The sequence below is a fragment of the Poecilia formosa genome, unplaced genomic scaffold, assembly GCF_000485575.1.
Source record: "Poecilia formosa unplaced genomic scaffold, Poecilia_formosa-5.1.2 Scaffold64, whole genome shotgun sequence".
Taxonomy (NCBI): Eukaryota; Metazoa; Chordata; class Actinopteri; order Cyprinodontiformes; family Poeciliidae; genus Poecilia; species Poecilia formosa.
Window position 1 is genome coordinate 2,078,074 of NW_006800003.1, and position 20,286 is coordinate 2,098,359.

At 37.8% G+C, this 20,286-nt stretch overlaps 2 protein-coding genes across 2 annotated transcripts in view; both read right to left on the minus strand.

Annotated features, from left to right (window-relative positions):
• Positions 1-6,811, minus strand: part of stau2 (staufen double-stranded RNA binding protein 2) — an 85,600-nt gene extending 78,789 nt beyond the window's left edge. The window contains exons 1-5 of the mRNA XM_007554610.2: positions 6,620-6,811; positions 2,878-3,085; positions 2,051-2,181; positions 1,729-1,888; positions 614-749 (exon numbers count right to left, since the gene is read on the minus strand). Of these exons, the coding sequence (XP_007554672.1) occupies positions 614-749; positions 1,729-1,888; positions 2,051-2,181; positions 2,878-3,076 (626 nt within the window). The 5' untranslated portion in view covers positions 3,077-3,085; positions 6,620-6,811. The remainder of the gene's footprint in view (positions 1-613; positions 750-1,728; positions 1,889-2,050; positions 2,182-2,877; positions 3,086-6,619) is intronic.
• A 3,120-nt stretch (positions 6,812-9,931) lies between these two features.
• On the minus strand, positions 9,932-19,830 carry ube2wb (ubiquitin conjugating enzyme E2 Wb). Its single transcript, XM_007554611.2, has 6 exons — positions 19,720-19,830; positions 17,365-17,456; positions 13,561-13,663; positions 10,429-10,584; positions 10,250-10,325; positions 9,932-10,158 (listed from the first exon to the last, which is right to left on the minus strand). Exons 1-6 carry the CDS (start codon positions 19,732-19,734, stop codon positions 10,145-10,147), a joined length of 456 nt encoding a protein of 151 aa, XP_007554673.1. The 5' UTR covers positions 19,735-19,830; the 3' UTR covers positions 9,932-10,144.
• Between the last annotated feature and the right edge of the window lie 456 nt (positions 19,831-20,286).

The following is a 20,286-nucleotide window of genomic DNA, read 5'->3' on the forward strand; positions in this document are numbered from 1 at the left end:
GAAGGAAACAGAGAAATAAACAATTCTGAGTTCATTCATTATTCCTGCACATTCTGTACTTATTATTCCCATTTAAAACTTTTTTCAAGCATAAAAATTATATATATATATTTTTTTTTTTCCAAAGGTAAAGAAGAGTTTGGTTTGAGACGCTTTCGTTACAGTCACAGAACAGGCTTTGATTCTGAAACGACGACGACCGACACAGGGCTGCAGCTGTTGAAGATTTTACTAATCTTGTACGCTGCGGACTAATCCATTAATCCATCAATTCATACATCAGACAACAATCAGATTTTGAAGCCCAGCTCAGACGGTGCTACAAATCCTAGTTCAATCTACAGTCAAGACAGAAATATTGTCTTTTCATTTCTGGAAACGTTTGTGCATTCACGGAATATTTCCTTTCCAATAAAACTGATAATAATAATAATAATAATAATAATAAAAAGAAGAAGAAGAAGAAGAAGAAGAAGAAGAAGAAGAAGAAGAAGAAGGAGGAGGAGGAAACACTCAATAAATAGCCACCTTATTCTTAGGTGTCGTGGTCAACAGAAGAGTAAAAAGTACACAGTCCCACCTTTTACACAAGAGTTGGGTTGAAGGTGCTCACCTTTGGTTAATCATCCCTCTGAAGTTGTAATTAGCTCTGTAGTTGGGGATGGGTTTGGGATCCAGGGGTCTGTATATAGCTGGCTCCCCTCTCTTCATGGCCAGACCGTTCAGCTCCACGGTGGGCGTTATGCTGCCTGTGACGGTCAGAGGAGATTAAAACGAGAAAAGTCAACCGTGGTGTTTATAAGAGTAAACCACTAAATCCACTTCAGAGAAGGAGACAGATGAGGCATGATGGACAGTACGCACAATTGCCAATAAAGCTAAGAAAGCTAATAGTTAAGAACCAATAACTTTTATTTCGGTGCCTTGCAAAAGCATCCATACCCGTTTAACTTGATATATTTTCGAGTTACAAACACAAAATTAAAATGCGTTTTAGTGGGATTTTGTATGATAGACTAATAGAGAGTAGAACATAATTGCAAAGTGGAGAGAGAATCATGCTGGGGATTTTTTATTTATTTATTTATTTATTTATTTTTTTACAAATGAAACGTATTTACTGCACTTACATTTGCGAGTCTTTTTTCTTTTTTTGCAATGTCAGCATCAGTGATGGACTTTGTCCTCGTTCTTCACTGCAAATTAGTTCAAGCTCAGTCAGGCTGGATGTCTCTTATCTTAAAAGCGATTTTCTGGTCTTGCCACGAATTCTCAAATGTGTGTTTGGTGTCGTCGTCGTCAAAACCATCCCGATCTCACATCTGCCACCACCGTCTGCTGCGATGTTCGGGGCGACGTGCAGAGTTACTTTTCAGCCACACTTGGGGTTTTTCCATCAAGACTGAGATTTAAATTGTGGTTTGTTGCCCAACATTGTTTGTGCCAAACTGTGAATAATATTACAGTCATATGGACTTTGCAAAAAAAAAAAAAACATCCATCGCTTAAACACGCCTATGCTGGCAGAGACATGTAAAATCCCATGTTTGCCTATCTAGGTAAACTCCCAATGAGAAACTCTGAAGTTTGTGGTTGCAGCATGAGTAACTGTGAATATTTTTTTCAAAGCACTGTGCAAGTGTGCACATACGTGTCCGCCGACTAATTATTATGAGTTGATAAAATCCAAAGACTGACTGGTATTTTTTTTTTTTTTTTTTGGGCTACCTGGGTTGCTGTTGACGTCGACTTTAGGCGAGCGGGGCGCGGGCCTGGGCAGGACGCTCTCGGCCAGCGCTTTGGCAGCAGTGGAGTGCTGGGCCTTCTTAATGCTGGTGCCCTCCGCCTCCCACACCTGCTCCCCGAGGGTCAGCTGCACCGTGAAGATCTGAAACAGCGACACCCAGAGGACAAACCAGCACATTACAGACCCAAGCAACTGGAATTGCCTTTCAAGAAACACACGCTCCTTCGTGATGCCTTTTAATATTAGAACACATGGGAAAAATTTTTTTTTTTCCCCCAAAAGAAAAACTGATGAATATTTTACCTTAGCGTGTGCAGGGCCTCTCTCATTGAGGAGCTTGTACTGTGGCTGGATCCTGTTGAAACGGGCTAACTCATTCACCAAGCACATTGGAGTTTTCTCTTTAGGGTTTGCCATGTCCTCCTGGGGCGAGCCTTGAACACACAGCAGCCAAACACACTCTTACCGAGGACAGAGCTACAGTTTTTGCACCGTTCAGACGAATCATGCTTCATTTGTGTAGAAAACTCTTTAACGTCGGAGAGTCATCGGTTTATTGCTTAGAAAATCATCAGGAAGTGAATTTAATTTGATATTTTAATTCACAAAAGTTGATCTAATATATTTTATGGATTCATTGCACACAGGGTGACACATTTTGGTAATTTCTTTCAGTTTCTTCCATTTTCTTTTTTTTTTTTCAGGCAAACATGTTATTCTACATGTGCATGTGCTGAACAGTATGTGCACTTTAATACTTTTGATCAGGGCGTGAATCCGCGAAGGCACTTTTGGGTTTGGTGACACAGTCGTCTCATGCAGTTTTTCTACCACATTTTTTTTTCTTCCACTTAACTTTCCATCAACACTCTAAACAACCAGAAGTGAATTGTTGAGACAAACGTCTCAGTTGCATTCGGATTGATTTAGATTCGTCTATTGTTGCAAACTGCAGGTTCAGCTTTTCATTGAAGCATAATAAACGCAAAACATTAACAAATACAACAGTACAATCTTTGTCCAGAGTTAAAAAAATAAAAATAAAAATCTGTTTGGGAAGATTCCACATAGTCACTATAATGACTTGATGATCATAAACAGAAGATGGCGGCGCTGTTCTGTCATCATACCTGGTGGTGTGGCAGACACAGGAACGTCCCCATATCCGACTGCAGGAGCAGGGCAGGCGGGTGTGGGGGCCGGGCCTGTGCCGTTGACAGAGGGCTGCAGACCCAGGGGTCCTGGGCTGGCCATGGCCGTCGGAGAAACTCCAGGGGAGAGGCCAGGACCAGCCAGGGGCGCTGCGGTCTGTACTTTCACTTGAGCCATGCTCTATTCCTGGAGGAGAACAACGACAATTGCACAGAGAATCGAAACATTGTCATTCATTTTGCAGCCTGAAAAGTAAGCTGGACATTGTTCCACACACACACACACACACACACACACACACACATTTTCAAAAGTCTGAAATCCGTGTAGGATATTTTAGAACGTTTCTGTGCTCGGAGCCTGGAGAACCGACTCCTAATGGAGCCGTTCTCCCTCTCTCACATTCTGATCCACCGGCAGCTAATAGACACAAACAATGAATCTTTATTCCAAGGAGCTTTACTCATGTTACTGCTGCCAATGGCGAAAAGGGAGCCAGCCTGTGAAAGCGGCCCGAGCGAGACAATGGACATTGAATTACAATTTGTTTTTCAGGAGGAACAAAGCATGAAGAACTATATTCAGGTTTCAGCGGTCGATCTTAACCGTGGGCCAGATGCAAATATGTTGGTCCCGTAAAGTTCTAGTCAGAAGTTTACATTGTTTGTGGCCGTGATTGTCGTGCAATCAATTACTTCATTGGATATTTTTAAGGTGAACTGGTAACAAAGACAAGATTTTGGTGCATAAGTCTGAATTTGTTGTGGATTTGAAGAGTTTTAAGGTAGTCCTTCAATTTCCCGTCTACTTTGGGCAATGCAGTGCGGCAGCATTATCCGATAGCTATAGTGCAAAATTGAGTCGAGCGTCAAGGTGTCAATTTCAGAGAAGGGGTTTATATTTTGTTTGAAACACTCACAGTAAATGGAAAACTTTCAAAAACTGTGACAAGTGGCATTAGTATTCAGTTATTTATTTTTTTATAGAGCCTCTGTAATAAGAGGGTTTTTCTGAGCATGCTAACCACGTTCCGTTTTCACAAAGGCTGGTATTTTAAATCGGATCGGCCCCAACAGGACGATGATCCCAAACGCATCAGAACCAGCTAAAACCAGCAGCCTTCTGGTCTTAACAAATCAAAGACCTAAACAGACGGCGTCCATGTAGACACTCGAGATAATCGGGATCACATCTGCAACGCTCGTCTTTATTGAACTGTGGAAAAACAGCAGAGGGGAGACTGAGACCTAACAAGTTAATTTACACATTTTAATGATTTTTTTATTTTTATCTCGCTGTTTTCCTCCTTTAGAAGACCGAGTTACACAGCTAGGAGTATGTCCGTACAGAGCACCGAGGCAGTGAAAGCCATAAAGTTGGAAATCCCAACGTAGATTTTGCTAATACTTTGCCTGCAACCTGTTATCTATACGTGACATGATTTTGTAGTGTGTGCTGTTTAACCAACCAACGGTGAAGATTGAGTAAATGATGCCGCAGTACCTGCTTTCAGCTAAATGGATCAGTTTCTTACTATGTAAAAAAAAAAAAACAGCGTTGGATGAAGCACGAGTCTATCAGGACAGGTTTACAAACCAACTGGCTGTAAGCATAAGGGAGACCTTTTAAATGATAATGTTTAAAATTTAACACAGATTGCACTTTTGAATGAGCCGGGCTCACATTTCATGCTCATTGTAGCTGTTTATAGGTAGCTTAATGAGCAACAGGCTTATTTCCTGTTCTTGTTTTGAATATTCCTCTCTCCCCCAGCTTCTTGGTAAAATCTTGGACCGCAGTGGGATTAATTAGAAGCGAGCGCCCAAATATAATTCTACTTAAGGTTTCGTACATGTTGGGGCGGCCCTGAAACGTTGCCGCTTGCATGGTCATATTTTCAGACATCAATGACTTCTTTTGTTTTTAATCATGCGCTAGTGGTCCATATATACCTCTTTCAAAATTTATTTTGTTTCAGTTTTTTGTCACACTTACATATTTCAGACCACCAGGAAAACCTTAAAATCAGACAAAGACGAACTGAGAACATAGAAAAAACTGTTTCCAAACAATAGCTTAATGTAATAATCCAAAATAACATGACAAAGTACCACCACCTCCCCTTGCCAAATCATAAATTAACAGGAAATTAACCCCCTTTTCTTTGGAAAGCCGAGTTTAACTTCCACTTAAATTAAAGAATTCATTAAACAGACTCTATAATAACATTAAGACTATAACATATAAAAATAAAACTTCATCTGTCATTCAAAACAAATTCAAAAGCAGATGAGCAATTACCAGCAATCAATGAGAAAATTGTTGCAAAGCCTTTGGGGATCCAGCAAACCAAAAAGTTCAGCTCTGTAGAGTACAGTAGGGTCTGAAGTGGCCTAGTCCAAGACTAGACTTTTTGATTCTCCAAACAATTCTCCAGATAAGTTTTTTTTTTTATGAATGCTACTTTAATCCTGATGACATTTTAATACGTTTCCCTTCTTATTTTGTTCTTCATTAATTTTGTTGCTTTGTTTGGATAAGTTGTGAAAGACTGGCTGTTTGTGAAAGTGTCAAACTTATTTTGATTTGAAAGTCAAGATAAGTTTGACATTCAAATCTTTGTGATCAAAATTTGTTTGATGATCTGCAACGTGTGTGTGACAAAAAAAAAAAGAAGAAATCTTTAAGGAGGCAAACACTGTCACAGGAGTGCAGTGTAACGATGCAGGACACACCGTTTAAGATCATGTACTTAATGCTTAATTTGAGAAACAGCAAAGCAAACAGTTTGTAAACTGATTTATTGAGAGCTCAGTCAGTTCTTTGAATTAAAAAAAAATCAGGTAAAGTATATATTCCCAGAGTTAAGAGTAGAGGGAAAACAAAGTCTAAACCTGTTAATCTCTTGGTTGAGGAATTAAGCACTACAGCTTGCATGTTTTCTTTCGTTTATGTATAACAAGTGTCACCTGTCCATACAGATCATGGCTGGAATAATGTAAACAACACTGCACTTCGAGGCAGAACACATGCATCTTTGACTCAGCAGCAGCTCATTGAAGTTCATGTATTTACATTTTTCCTGCAAACAGCGCTTGTGTGTCCAGTCTGCCCCTGGTGCTCTGGAAGGGGAGGGGGGGCCCGGTTACAATGTCTTAAGCTCCAACTCTCACCAACTCACGCATTACTGAAACAGCGAGCTATCGGGGTTTATCACTGTGTGCCACTGCAAACTGAAGGCATAAAAAAGAAAGAGAAGAGGTGGTGTAGCGTTAGAGCCTGACTGGCTGTCTGCAACCTATACATCCCAGCTACTGCACAGCTTAGCAAGGAAGCTAACGATACCAAGAGGAAAACAGCGTTTCCTCTAAATGTCAGTCCCTGAAAACGGAGCTGCAGATTGACCAAAGGCGCATACTGTCATGAGTGTGTCGCTGTGGGTTACCTTAAACGGCAAAAAAAAAAAAAAAATAATCAGACGACCTCCGGTTAGGCTCGCTTAGCCGGTGGAGGTTCATCATGGCTGATCGGCCGAGAACACCCCTCTCTCTTTGCTAGCATCTCCACACCGCCCCATCTTCCACGAAAAGTCGTGGAAAATTCAGCCTGATCTAACAACACGCACGGACCGAGAACGACGTGGCAAACCCTCCCGTGACTACCTCACAATGACGGGACAAACATTTAGAGGCAACATTTTTTTTTTTTTCTTTCTTTTACCTTTGTCCAGGGCCAGACCCCAGTTACACCTCCAACATTGGCAAACACTAAAGAGAACTGGATGGAAGAAGGGAACGCACCATCTTTTTGGTCCGGGATAAACATGACAAAATACGTCTTGTTGGAAGGAAGCAATCCACGAAAGGGGATATTTTAGGCAGAAACTGCAGTTTTGGTCATTTCAGCGTAACCATAATGTGAAAAGCGAGATACGACAAGCACTAGAGGTTAAGGTGCGTGTTGAATGAATCGGCGACCCCCCGCCATGAGAAAAGTGGTTCAGTCCAGGTTTTGCTACCTCAAAGCTACAAGTTAACTTTTGATTCAAATCCATGTCCAGCGGTCCTAAAAAGGCTGTCTGCAAACAAGTTGTTTCAAAATAGCCGTCTATTTTTATTACAAAATTGCACTTATATGCTACGAATCTGCAGTACCTTTAAATACTGATTACTTGAACAAAAACGCTGTTAAAAATAATTTAGAATGGGTACCTATCAACACGGTAAGAACAGGATTATGAATGAAGCTTACTGGAGAAAAGAGATTAAAAAAAATCCCCGGATCAGATTAAACGTATCACAAACCACAGGAAGTCACAATACCTGCGTCTAAAACCTGACCACATGTGTTATTCTGTTAAGTGATGACTTTCTAAGTCTGTGAACACTTTCAAATTATTCTTTCTTTCAATTTCTTCTTTGTGAAGGTAACAAGATTAAATCAAAATAGATATATTTGTAACGTGCCATAGCAGCCAATAGAGGGCGCCGCAGGACCACTGCATTTTACCCGTTTTGAAATGCATACAAAAGTATGCCCTTCGGGTAGATGCATTAATAGTGAAAATAGTCTACATTTAGTATATTTATAAAATAAATCCGCTAAAGATGCAATATTCCCACATGTCATTTTAAGTCAAAAAAATAAATTAATAAAATGGTATTTAGCCTGGTAATTTGACATATCTGCCAATTTTTTTATTCTTATAATTATTTCTGGCTTAAGTTCAACTTGTGTTCTCACAAATTTTAAGTCAAGTTAATAACGGTAGGTTTAAAAAAATATACAGAAATTGGACTGATAATCCATTACTTTGAACCATGTGTTTTTGGTTCTATTTTACAAACAGCTTGCATTTTACTGTATAAAATCCAAACCCTGTGAAGAAAAAGTTTTGAAAAATATACATACCTGGGCCTTTTAGACGGATACAAACATGTTCAGAGCTCAGACCAACGTTAAAAGTGAATTTTTGCTTTATTGTTGATTACGAAAATGAACAGGCACCTTTTACATGGAGCTTGAACATCCCAGAAAAATAAAATAAAATATATAAATAACACACCCTCATTAGTGTTCATCACTCACAACAACCTGCAAACTAAAAGTTCAAAACACATCGGAAAAAAAAAAAAAAAATCAAAAACAAAAAAAGATAACCGAAATAACCATGAGAAAACAAACAAACAAAAAAATATATCGTAACATCCTCACTCAAATTCTAAAAACTCCTGATCCCACCTGCTGGATGAAGGCCTTTTCTGTATCTCTGCATACTTGCTGTTCTGACTGCATTTAAATTTTCTTCACAACCTTTTGTCCTCAAAGCACAATGGCAATCTACACACCCATTATGATAGGAAAACATATCCTCCAATAGATGTCTTGGTTATATAGTTGTGTGTGTGTTTTTTTTTTTTAGATAGCTGTGGCATTATCACGTTCACTCAATCTCATTCAAGAAACTCCTCCAGACCAAAACTCCCCCCCCAACCCAAAAGGTTCGTATGAATTCAAGTTGGAAAATTCAAGTATCTTACCGGATAAAAGTTGGATTAGGAATGGAGTGATTACATCCTGAACTGAGCACCGCCTCTAACGGTGAGCTCTAGTGATATTAATCTGAAACACCCTCCACCCCCTCAAAAAACAAACAAACAAAAAAAACACTCCCTTCAGGCTGGAAAGACTAAAAGTCCTTGCAGTGTTTGATGTCTATATGAAAGGGTAGGGTCTAAAATTGCATGCACTGTAAAACTACTAACTTTTAAATGTTTTTGTACCACCTTAAGCCTGAAGCTGACTTGTACTGTACATACCGAAATTTGCAAAAGATGCAGACTAAATTCCAGTGAAATAAAGCACTACCTTTACGATTCACCCAGACACTAAATGCATCCTATGCGGTGTTCTCTTGCATCGTCAAAACATTTTTAAAGACCTATGTACAATATTTGCAGACAATGCATTTAGTTTACAACATAACAGTCTCTTTTGGTGGAAAATATAGTTAAATTCAAAATATTTAATAGGTATCTTTTTTTGTTTTTTAGATGTGATCTCTTTATTGAAAAAGTACCTGAGCCAAAACTCTGACGGGGAACGTCACAAAAGCTTTCTGAGCGACTCCTTTGTCCTCATTCGGTGCTGCTCTGGAGATCAAACGAGGATTTACATAAAAAGACAAGTAGCAAAGGAACATCAAGAGGAACCGTACTGACCCTTCAAAAAACAAACAAACAAAAAAAACCCATTCCAATGCATCATTTAGTCAGAAAAAAGTACAAAAGCAGATTTAAAATCAAATGTTTCAAAGACAGAAAATTAAAGCATGTTAATTTAAAAAATACATAAATATATATGCATATATATTTATATATATATAATCGTACATATTAAAAAAAATGAATTAATGTTCTCTTACAGACATTCTTTAAGTGGAAGAGAGGCTGCTGCACATCTGAACGGCTGGACTAGTGACAACTGCCCCCAACCTCATGAGGAGATGTGCGCAGAGGGCCTCAGATGACTGCAGATGCATCACCTTTTCTGTTTTATCCTCATTTGTACCACAGAAGGAAGAACAGCAACCAGGCGGAAGCCGAAGAAAAACAACTGTGTAATCTCGATACAGTGGTTTCAAACAATGGCGGCTTACAGTATATCTGCAAGTGACGAATAACGCATGAATAGTTCCTTTTCAAACCAGATAACTTTCACAGTGCATAACAATAAAAATAATAATCATGGGGAAAAAACAAAACAAACAAAACAAAAAAAAACAAACAAACAGATGAAGCATTTTCTTGGGGCTTAATGGTCAGATCCCTTCTAGAAGACAATTACGTTAGGATTTTTCTTTGCAGGCCCCAACATGCATCCATCAGTCGGTATTGCACAACACAAGTACCTTTAAAATGCACCCAACGCACAAATAAAGTAATAAATCGCCCAAACTGGAATTTTTTAAATCATCTCTCTGCGAAACCCGCTGGCTAAGTATCCTGTCTGCCTAAAACAATACGTCCTGTGTACTTCTAAATCGCGGCGTATTTTCATTTTCTATGTTACAACCGATTAAAACATGCAGCCAACTGCCCGCTTGGAAAATGCAGTCAAGAGCCTCCAGCGCATGGTGTCCGTTATTCCAGTCAAAGGTCAGAGTTCAAAGACTGAATGATTAAAAAGTGCTTTATGTATGTCAGTAGGACTTCTTTCTCCTACGTTTATTACAAAGTTTGTACATTAGCATGTATCATCTGTGAAGGAGGGGGAAAAAAATGAGGTTACTATCTATCTATCTCCAAACTTAAACAGGACAAACTGTGTGTGTTTGTAGAAAGTACTCACCGTGATACCACCATTTTGTTTTCTTTGGATTTTTGTTACATGTTCTTACATAAAAAGAGTTATCAGGTGGTCGTCTCTGTGGAAAAAAAAAAGAAAAAAAAAAAGATAAATTTCAAGTTTAGCGAATGCAGACAATGCATGAAGCGGTGGTCAGAATCTATCCAGTCCTGCAGAGGTACCTTTTCTTTGCAGCTGGACAACATGCTGATAATACTAAGACAAACTGATTGCACAGAGAGGGCTGGTGACCAATCTTCCGTCAGAATAGATAAACAGATGTGACCGTTGCTATACACATGTGGGTGGACAGGTATATTCTCTCCTGTGAACATTACCTGCACAGTTAAAAACAAACAAATACATGGGAGGTTATTAAGATAATATACAGAATGTACAAAGCTGACTTTTAACTGGTCTGTTGGTCTAGTCAATAAAATCTCATTAAAATACAGTTTTTTCTCTCTTTTTTTGTTGCAATGTGATGAAATGTGAATAGCTAAAGAAAAAAAAGAATACTTTAATAACCAACTCCGTCAGAAAAAAATAGGTATAAATGTATTTCTGTCCCAGAAATCAATGTTAATGATAATCTATGACTTGGCTTTTTGCAACAACAGGAGGTTCTGTGTATAGATCACAGAGGCCAGGTTTGGCCAGCTTGAGAAGAAGCAACACAAAAAACAAAAGGTCGATCAAGACAAACAAACAGTTAAAAACAGTAAGTATGTTGGGTAAAAAGAAGTCAAACATGAATTCAATCAAATATTTTTAGACTGAGAAATGAGCAGTCAGAGATAAGAAAGGCAGACAGAGGGGGAAATGAGGGTAATGAAGGGTAACAGTGAGTTCAGCCCATCTGGCACCAGGCTGGGCCTCACTGGACAGTTCCAGAACCACACGAGTTACAAATATGCAGGAAAAACTCCAGACAAAAAGCACATATTCAATATCAATGCCGAACAAAGCTCGTTTGATTTATGCTTCATAGATCTACTTTGGAGAACAAAATAGCTCTCAATAACAATTTTATTAGTCCGATGGTGCAGCCACACTTCTGCTCCTACTTCACAATGGCGCGTTTTGTAAACAAACACGCTTAACTGAGTGACTATGTTAAGTTTTTATTTACACTGAAATGAGTACAGCTAAGTTGTTGCATGTCACATGGTGTCAACTTGAGGGACTTTTATTGGAAACCTTGATTGATAAACTGAGTGTTCTCTCGGTTTACACGAAGTATAAACTCAAGGTTCATCCCCAAACCTATAAAACTTAGTTTATGCAAAGTTCTTACTGCAGCCCATTCGTCTAGTTATTGTGTTATTGAGTTATTGAGCCTGCAGCTTGGCAGGGAGCGAGATTAGCCATCTAATTGCCGTTCCAGGAGAAACGAGCAAAGCAGCTCAGCTGCAGCTTAATGCATTTCACTTTTAATCTCTTCTTCTGCCCGTCGTAGTAATAAATACAACAATGACAACATTTCCCAGCTGAAGTGCTTAAACAGAATGAGGATATTTTATTAGAACTGCATGTTATTTGATTATTTTTACAACTTAGTTGAAAGTGAGCTGTTAAATAACTCTGCTACTGCATGTTTAGGACAATATCCCCCTCGCCCCCACAAAAAAAATAAATAAAAAAATAAAAAAAATACAGAAATCACTTTAAGCAGCAAGAGTCTGTTTATGAAACCATTTGGGCCACCAATGTTTATCAGTGGGCAAATTGATGAATCTCAAAAACCATGCACACTTAGTTTCTTTTCACCAAGATACAAATAAAAAGATATGTGAATAAAACAAAATCAGTATTGAGCACCTTTATAGTGACAGTATGAACAGTAGAGGGCGCCTCCAGAGAGAAATACTAACCTTCCTACTAGTGGTACTAATTAAAAAGTCTAGAAGGGCAAATTTAATCATAATTTTTCATTCCAACAACTAAAACAGAGACATGTATAAATTAAAATGGTTTATTTTTCATTTTGCCAAAAGGGTTTTACTAAAAAAAAGATGAGATTTAAACAAGAAACAGACAGAAATTGTGAATGCTATGAAATCATCAATAAGCTAATTAGTGTTTCCCATTATGACTAATACATTTAAAGGTTGTTTTCCATAAAAATAAAAAGAATAAAAATAAAAAATAGATCATGTGAACTAGCTTATGTTCCGAGTATGAAGTTATTTAGTTTAGGTTTTCAACTATGAATACTATTTTTCAAACTTTACAAGCTGATTTCAGAGCCAGTTCTTGTTAAGGGTCGACTTGTACTTTGATGAAGGCCAGTGAGTGTTTATCTGTCCTGCTTTATGCTATCCAAGTTATCTTTCGCTCAGCACTTTTATCATGGTTTATGTCACTGTGCGGGTTAGGATTGGATGGCAGATATCTGAAGATGTCACTTTACCTTGTTTGACCCATTAGAGACAACATAACAATGATAAATATGTAGTCTATAAATACCCACGTGAGAGAAATCAGGGCTGCAACTGGGAACTGCGCTTGGGCTTGCCTTCTTTGTTTATTGTGGCTGGCTAAAAACCCCTCAGTCTTGCTTACCGTGAATCTAAAATATTCAAATTGCATTTAGTGGAGCAAAAACAAAGAAAAGCATCACGACGTTAAAGAAAAGTCAGCGTGATGACCTGAAAAACTATATTGTATTATAAACAAGAAACTTAATGCCTAAATAACTCTAGAAGACAAAAAAATATGGTGATTTATTAAAGAAGATTGAGTGGAAGTGGATGTTTGTGACTGGACTCTAAAGTATCTAAAGCACTGGAGTGGAAAATGTATTAACTAAGGTCTTAAAGGTCAACAAGTACTGTTTTAGAACATAAATGGCTAAGTATAGAAGGATAGGTCGAAAAAGCAGTGCATGCATTCTCTTTAATATCTTTTCTACCTCTTGATCGAACACAGGACCGACAGTGAACTTCATCATGTAGTTCAGCAGCTATGGTAATTTGCTATTCGTACTTCAGGAGTCTGTGAGCATGTGTAAGTATCTCACAGTACTTTAAACAGTTTTTCTTTTCTTTTTTTTTGTTCACCCCACCATGTGTTTAAAAGGCACATTTTTAATAATGTTTCCATTTTCTCTTGCTTCCCACCCAAGCTTCAAAGCTCCATCTAATATGTATAGGATTAACAATCATATTAATTACTTTCTATAACAGCAGAAAAGTCTAAATGGCGGCAATATAGTTAATGAATGACAGGGGGGATATGCTCAGGTGGTTTGAGAGTCAATGAATAATAAAAAAAACACATAATTAAACACCTGAAGGTTGTTTCTGACTTACCTGAGGTGAATCAAAAGGATATCGACCACTAAATTTGAAAAGCAGCTGAAATTTCTCTCCTTCATACAACGTGCCAGGCGCACCTTCCATATCTACAATCCACCTAAAAAGGTAAAAAAAAGAAGAAAAGAAAGGCACAGTATTAAAATATGACTGGAATCTCATTCAAACAGACTGAGTACGACATTCCTCAACTCAACTAAAAATAAACACAGGTAAAGGGGGAAAAACAGGTTTGAATAAAAAAACCGGTGGCAGCAAATCTGAAATAAAAGTTTTGAGTTTTGTTCGTTGCTGTTCTGGGCCAATAGACTATAGATAATCTTCAGGTAAATTGAACTATTAGGGTAATAAATAATTTATGAAAGCTCAATGGTTATTTGTGGGTAACTTATGTAAATCTTGCTCATGATATGTGGCATTAATAATGAAATGGTTGCAAAAGGCTCCAAGATTACTGACCGAATACAAATAACCAACCTGTGCAAATCTGTCATCCTGTGTCTGAAATGGAGTGAAATCAAGAATTGAGTGGATTTCTGTAACTTGACAGAGATCACAGCATCACACCATGCCAGAGTGTATTAAGAAGACAAAAATTCAGAGTTTGTCCTGGTATTTTTTGTTAATGGTTAACAGAAAAGCAGACTTTCTCCCTGATGCATGAAAACTGTGGCACCCGCTTTAAGACATCCAAACGATGGAAATTCCCAGGTCAATAGCTCAGACAAAGAAAAAAAAAAAAAGACACAAAGTGTTTCTCTTGAACACATTTAAACTTAAGGCAATGCTGTTCAATAGGTGGTTTAAACAAGTTCAGCAAGGCTTGTTGCGACAGAAGATAGATAAGGCTTAAAAAGGCAACAACCCAGCTAACCACATTTACAAGCTACAAGCTAGGCTGTCTCTATTCTATTTTTCATAAATCTAATTGTACACAGGTATTTTATGTCTGTGGACATAAAATACCTGTCCACAGACAGGTATTTTTAATAAGTGACATCTCCTCTGTCACTTTAATAAGCATACTTTTAGAAAACATTTTATTCTTCGTTTGGTTTTGAAGACCCCACCATGAAGGATCATGTCTAGAAGATAGTGTGCTCCATCATCAAACTTTAAAAATAAACATCTTACTTTAACTGTACCATCAAAAGCTTTCAATGCGTCTCCACTGACAATGAATATTTAGCTGGATTTTGACAGCGGTCTGGTAATAACATGATATCCCATTCATTCGGAAGACAAAATCTATTTTCACATCAGGAGTCTGTGCTGACCGAGCCAGAAGTAATTTAATCCGTATCTGATGGAAGCGACATTTTTTTTTGTGCTTTTAACTCAAACATGGAATGTAGCTCTTGGCTCCTAAACAGTTTATATGACACAGAAGTGACATGTAATCTATCAAAATCTAAAACTGACTTTGCTGATGATACATTTAATCAAGTAAAAATTTGAAACAGCTTCTGATAGTGGATGGACAGAAATGCATCAACACTAAATTATTATAAAGTCCATTATGGATACAGTTTTATCCAAATTGTTGTTTTGGTCTGAAGACAATCAGCCCACCCACTGAAATGATGTGACTGCCCTTAAGCTGCACGGTTATTACCTGAACAACTTAGGGAAAAAATAAATCTTTAAAGAACGCCATCAAAATAAACACTGATGTGCATCGAACGTCAATCTCAGTCATGCTGGTGTTTTCATACACACTTAATTCAAGTGACTTCAGGTTTGAGTGATGTTATAGAAACATCATCAGACTGGTTTTCTCAGCTTACTGTGGCTTTAAAGTAACAGATAAAGCATTTTAAATGACATCTCTGACAAATTTATTTTATTTTTTTAAAACTGTTATTTATGCCACACTAATCGTAAAATGTTTAGATTAAATGTTTTCTTCTGTCTATATTTATGTTACTTGCTTTACAAACTGATTTATTTTTTTGCAATTATATTGTAAATGGTAATATTACAAAAAAAAAAAAAAATCTAGCATCACAATAAAAAAAAAGAAGCAAAAAGTAAAGAACAAACATGCTAATTCTATTCTGATACTAAAATCAGAAGGTGACTGGAACATGACAATCTCTGACTGGAAATACAGATAAGAAATCCAATAGATTTATAAAGGATGTTGGTTTTTTAAAAATTTAAAAAGAAAAAAAAAAAAAAAAGCACATAAACTCCTCCGTACATCATACGTCTGCCACTGCATGGACATACTGCTAGTGATGTCACCGAAATCTCGGTGAATGATGCCTGACATGAGCCGCTAAGAGCAGAGCCAAGGACAAAACGCTCAACATCATCCAATTCGCCATAGTCAGCTGGTAATATGACACAGTCAATAAATGTAACATTAAACCATATGGACAAAGGACGGCTGGGGGGAGAGGTCAAGTTACATAAATATGCTGCAGAGGAGACACAACAGGTTTTTTTTTTGAGGTGGCATTTTCCTTACTGCCTGCCTCTAATTATGACATCAAACCTCATTATCTAATGAGAAACAGAGACAGGGTGTACCATAAATAAAAGCTATCAAACTGACAACGCATCATCGCAGTAGAGACATTGCATCAAAGTGTCTCTTGGGAAGTTTTTTTTTCTTCTTTTTTTTTTTTTTCCCCCCCTTAAGGGGGGATGCTTCCTGAACTAAAGCAGAGTGATTCCCTACTGCTGTTCATCACTCCAGCTGAGATACAACCCTAACAGAGACTTTTCAACCTCAGAGCAGAGAACAGCATACACACACCCATACATACCACCTGAAACCTGTGAAACAAAAGGATCACAGGAGCCAGCTGAACTGGTTGGGAGACTTGTCAGTCATGAAGAACAAAACAAAAAAACAATTCATATGCTTCATTGCCCAGGTGACTTATGTAATGAAGAAAGTACAAAAACGTACCATCTTCCCTGTGCCAACAACTTGCTAAAACTTCCACTTATCCCCTGGAAGAAAGCATGGATCACAAATACTCCTCGCGTGCTTGCTCGTTGGAAAAATATTTTCCAAAGAGCAAGCACAAATGTGGAAGGACACAGAGGTCAAAAAGTCTCCTTTGTTTGTTTCATCTTAATTTCAGCAGATTATGTGGTTAAAATGAAGTACTTTGAACAGGTTTGCTTCACATGAATATCGTCTTGAGTTGTTTGCGCCACCGCTGAGCAGGAGTGACGTCAGCACATCGTGGTCGGGTAGACGACAGTGACGCCTCATAAAGAATCGTGGAACGAGGCGGCAACTTTTAAAGGTATTAAAGGGAGCGTTGCAGTTTTTAAACAACAACAACAACATCAACAACAACAACAAAGTACCGACCTTCATTAACAATCGAAAGGAAAACCGAACCGCAACAACATCCGCTGACTTTCAGGGAAGGAATGCAGGGAAAAAGGTTAGCTCCAAGCAGCCTGTGTTCCCTGTTATTTAACCCCAGCGCATGAATGCCAACCGTTGAATATTTTATTAGAGTGGAGAGCGACACTGAGCATTAGAGACAGTCTTCTGAGGGGCCAGAACTACCAGTCGCTAAAATGACCCCGATTCTTTCCATGCAGGAGCTCCATCTTACCTCCAAACCTAATTTACTGAACAAGCAACCTCCTCTCCACACCAGTCGAAACATTTAGCCTTTCGTGGAAGTCAACCAGTTTGTAAAAACATTAGAAATAATAAAACTTCTGATGTGATTTTTATTTTATTTTATTTTTATTTATTTTTTTTACAGATTACTACATTTGAGGAATTTTTTGCAATGCTAAAATAAGCAGGACATTGATACTCACTGTGTGATGGTGTTCTGTACACTTTTCTCATTGAGCGTCATTCCTGGGGGTGGATCATTTTGCAGAGCTAATAATTCCTTTTGTAGCCGTTTCTGTCGAAAAGCATATGTCACAAAACGGCACTCGAACATGACTTAAAGGAAAGCAGTACAAAACAACTTACTAAGGCCAAACAGAGGAGCATTAAAATACATTTGACTTGTACACAGTAACGATGACATCAATGGAAATTATCGTAATGTAATCTAGTGTTATATAATTTACATCTTAAAACTAAGTTCAGTATGATAATGTGTTAAATAATGACTATACTCGAAAATAATAATGAATACTTTTAAGTGTGAAAACAACAAGTATGAAAAAATTACCATACATACAAACTGACAATAAATGCATTTATATAGATAGATTATTTAAAAGATGGAATTAGGAAAAGAAAGTGTCAAATTTAGAAAACAAATGACATCAACATCACCTCAGTGTCAACGTGTGCAATATTGTAATTGCTAAGAGGACAGCTTGGATGCAATATTTGATGGGCTATTATATTTCAAGTGTCATGCATCTGTTAAATGCATTTGGTCAGTTAGATGTGCTCTCAATGTCCTAAATTACACACACTTGCTATACTCTATGTTTTAGGAGGCGAGATGCTAATGCTTGAAGAGTAATGAGGACATGATAGAAAAGAAGAGTGAGAAAAATGTGGATTAAACGCAACAGATCTCATTGTGATATTCAACAACAACGCGTTACAGAGCATATTTTCCCAACAGGGCTCAGTTTTATTCAAATATATTTTCTTTCAAGGTAGATTTCAACAGGCCAAGCAGGTTTACCTAGATAAAGGCCCTACATCCTTAAATATTTTGCTGTTCAATCAGCTATGGTTTTTGTTGAAGTTGCACAGCCTGCAGCAACAAATTTACAAGGGTGTTGAAGAGATACGAAGAGTTGTAGCAAACATGCAAAGACAAGCGATCTCCTCGTGTTTCTTTTGGCAATAAGTTTGGCTGTGTAAAAGCCTTCGAGAGTGCATTATTTCACAATAGAACTATATACTTTGTCAATACCGTGTAGATTTTTTTTTTTTTTTTACTTTCTCAGGCTCTTGTTTAATCAGGAACAGGGATGAGTTGGGGTGCATTGTCATGGTATAAAAAAACTGGGGAAAAAAAAAATAACATTATGATCTTAATAGGAGGAATAGCTTGCACTCCTGAAGTTTCCACGCTATTTTTTTTTTTCAGCCAGAAATATTTTCAAGCCAAGTCTGTGTTTTTATAAACAAATGATAGAAGGGTAGCAGTTTTCTTTCAACCATCTAACCAGAAGTGGTAACTTGTTAGATAGCTAACCAGAGCTGAGTGGGATTACTCTTTGCAAAAATAAAAAATAAAAAAAAATTGCGGAAACACTCCATTAAGCTCTTTCTCTTGCATCAAAGTAAATCGTAGGAAGGAATATTTATTGGTTTTGAAACGGGAACTTTTAGTAGCCTTGGTACTGCCTCATATCTAATCAGGACTGGTTGTGAGCTGGTAATAAAGCAAATAGTAGCTAGATCAATCAGTTTACATACATGGTAGATAAATATTAAATAAATACAGATCTTTGTTTATTTTAAAAAAATATATAACTTTTAAGTCGTCAGGTTTTTTCAGGTTTTTAATGTGCACTTTTCTATGACATTATGCCACATGTATTTAGTTAATCTCAACAAATATACCGGTGTTGATACGGACAATTAAAAACATGTTTAAACGATCTGACTCAGGAGTTAACGGTAAGTAACAAACCCAGTAGAGAGTTAATAATAAATGGATGCATTTTCATCAATAACCTACAATTGACGTTCCATAATCAATACGTTCTTTACGTATTGTCTGTCGGGTCTCTTTTGACTTTTTGCGTCTGTTGTACGGAAGCGATACACCTGTTCAGGTCCGGTTGAAACTGTATTTAACTGCGCACCGTGTCGTTAGCGAACTAGTCGACCAAACAGCGACCAACTATTAAAATGACTTCCAAAATTGTCAGTACCACATTTCCTTAAATTATCACCCCTTGTCCTTCTGAGGAAAAGCCACAGGCACGCATCAACACGTAGGAAGCTAGTTTCCCTGTCCTCTTCAGCTTGCCGATGATGATGAAGAGCTAATACTGCTTGCTAGCAAAAACCAAGCGCCGAACCTGAGTAGTTTAGGGATACATTTCACGGCTTCCACCCAAATGTCAGTGCCGCTCTTTGATAAATACACATACGCAAATAAACTGGCAGTCAAAAGCCGAGAAAGATCAAAACGGAGAGCCGGTAAATTACATATATTTGCTCGCTATTAATTGTATCCTTACCTGCATCGACGCCATGATGGAAACCCCCCCTCCCCTCCTGCATCAGCGCAGAGTGGAGAACTGTGCGTCAGGGAGTCACGTGACGACAGAAGTTGTTTTGACAGTGAGAAACGCTTCACGTTGCCTGACTGACGCATCGCCTACACCCAGGTCACTGCTCAGTCACTTCAGGTCGCTCACAAAATGTGAGGCGGGTGTAGAGCTTCAACAGGAATTTTAATAAGACAAAAATAAAAAAAAAGAAGTATGCGGGGTTAAAACCCGGAGCTCACATGACATAAGCGTCAGCCAATGACCTCTGCGCAAGGAGGGCTAAACCTGTGTGACATCATGAGTAAAGGAAAATGCTAATTTATTTGATCATTTATTACATTTATATGCACACAATATCTACCCCAGTTAATATTTTTATGTTAGAATTAGTAATGTGTATTTTTTTTTCCAACAGCTTACAAATTTTATCAGCTTTGTTCTGTTAAAACAGAATATTTAATAAATTTGAATATCTTTTAACAGCTTATTTAATTAATTGGATTTTAAAAAGTCATAAATTGCATAAATTCAACA

Excerpts from the sequence above, each read along its gene's own strand:
- ube2wb (XM_007554611.2), bottom strand. Across the intron at positions 13,664-17,364 it reads GTACAGAACACCATCACACA|GTGGATTGTAGATATGGAAG; the intron begins GTGAGTATCAAT and ends TTACCTTTTTAG. Across the intron at positions 10,326-10,428 it reads TGTCCAGCTGCAAAGAAAAG|AGACGACCACCTGATAACTC; the intron begins GTACCTCTGCAG and ends TTTTTTCCACAG.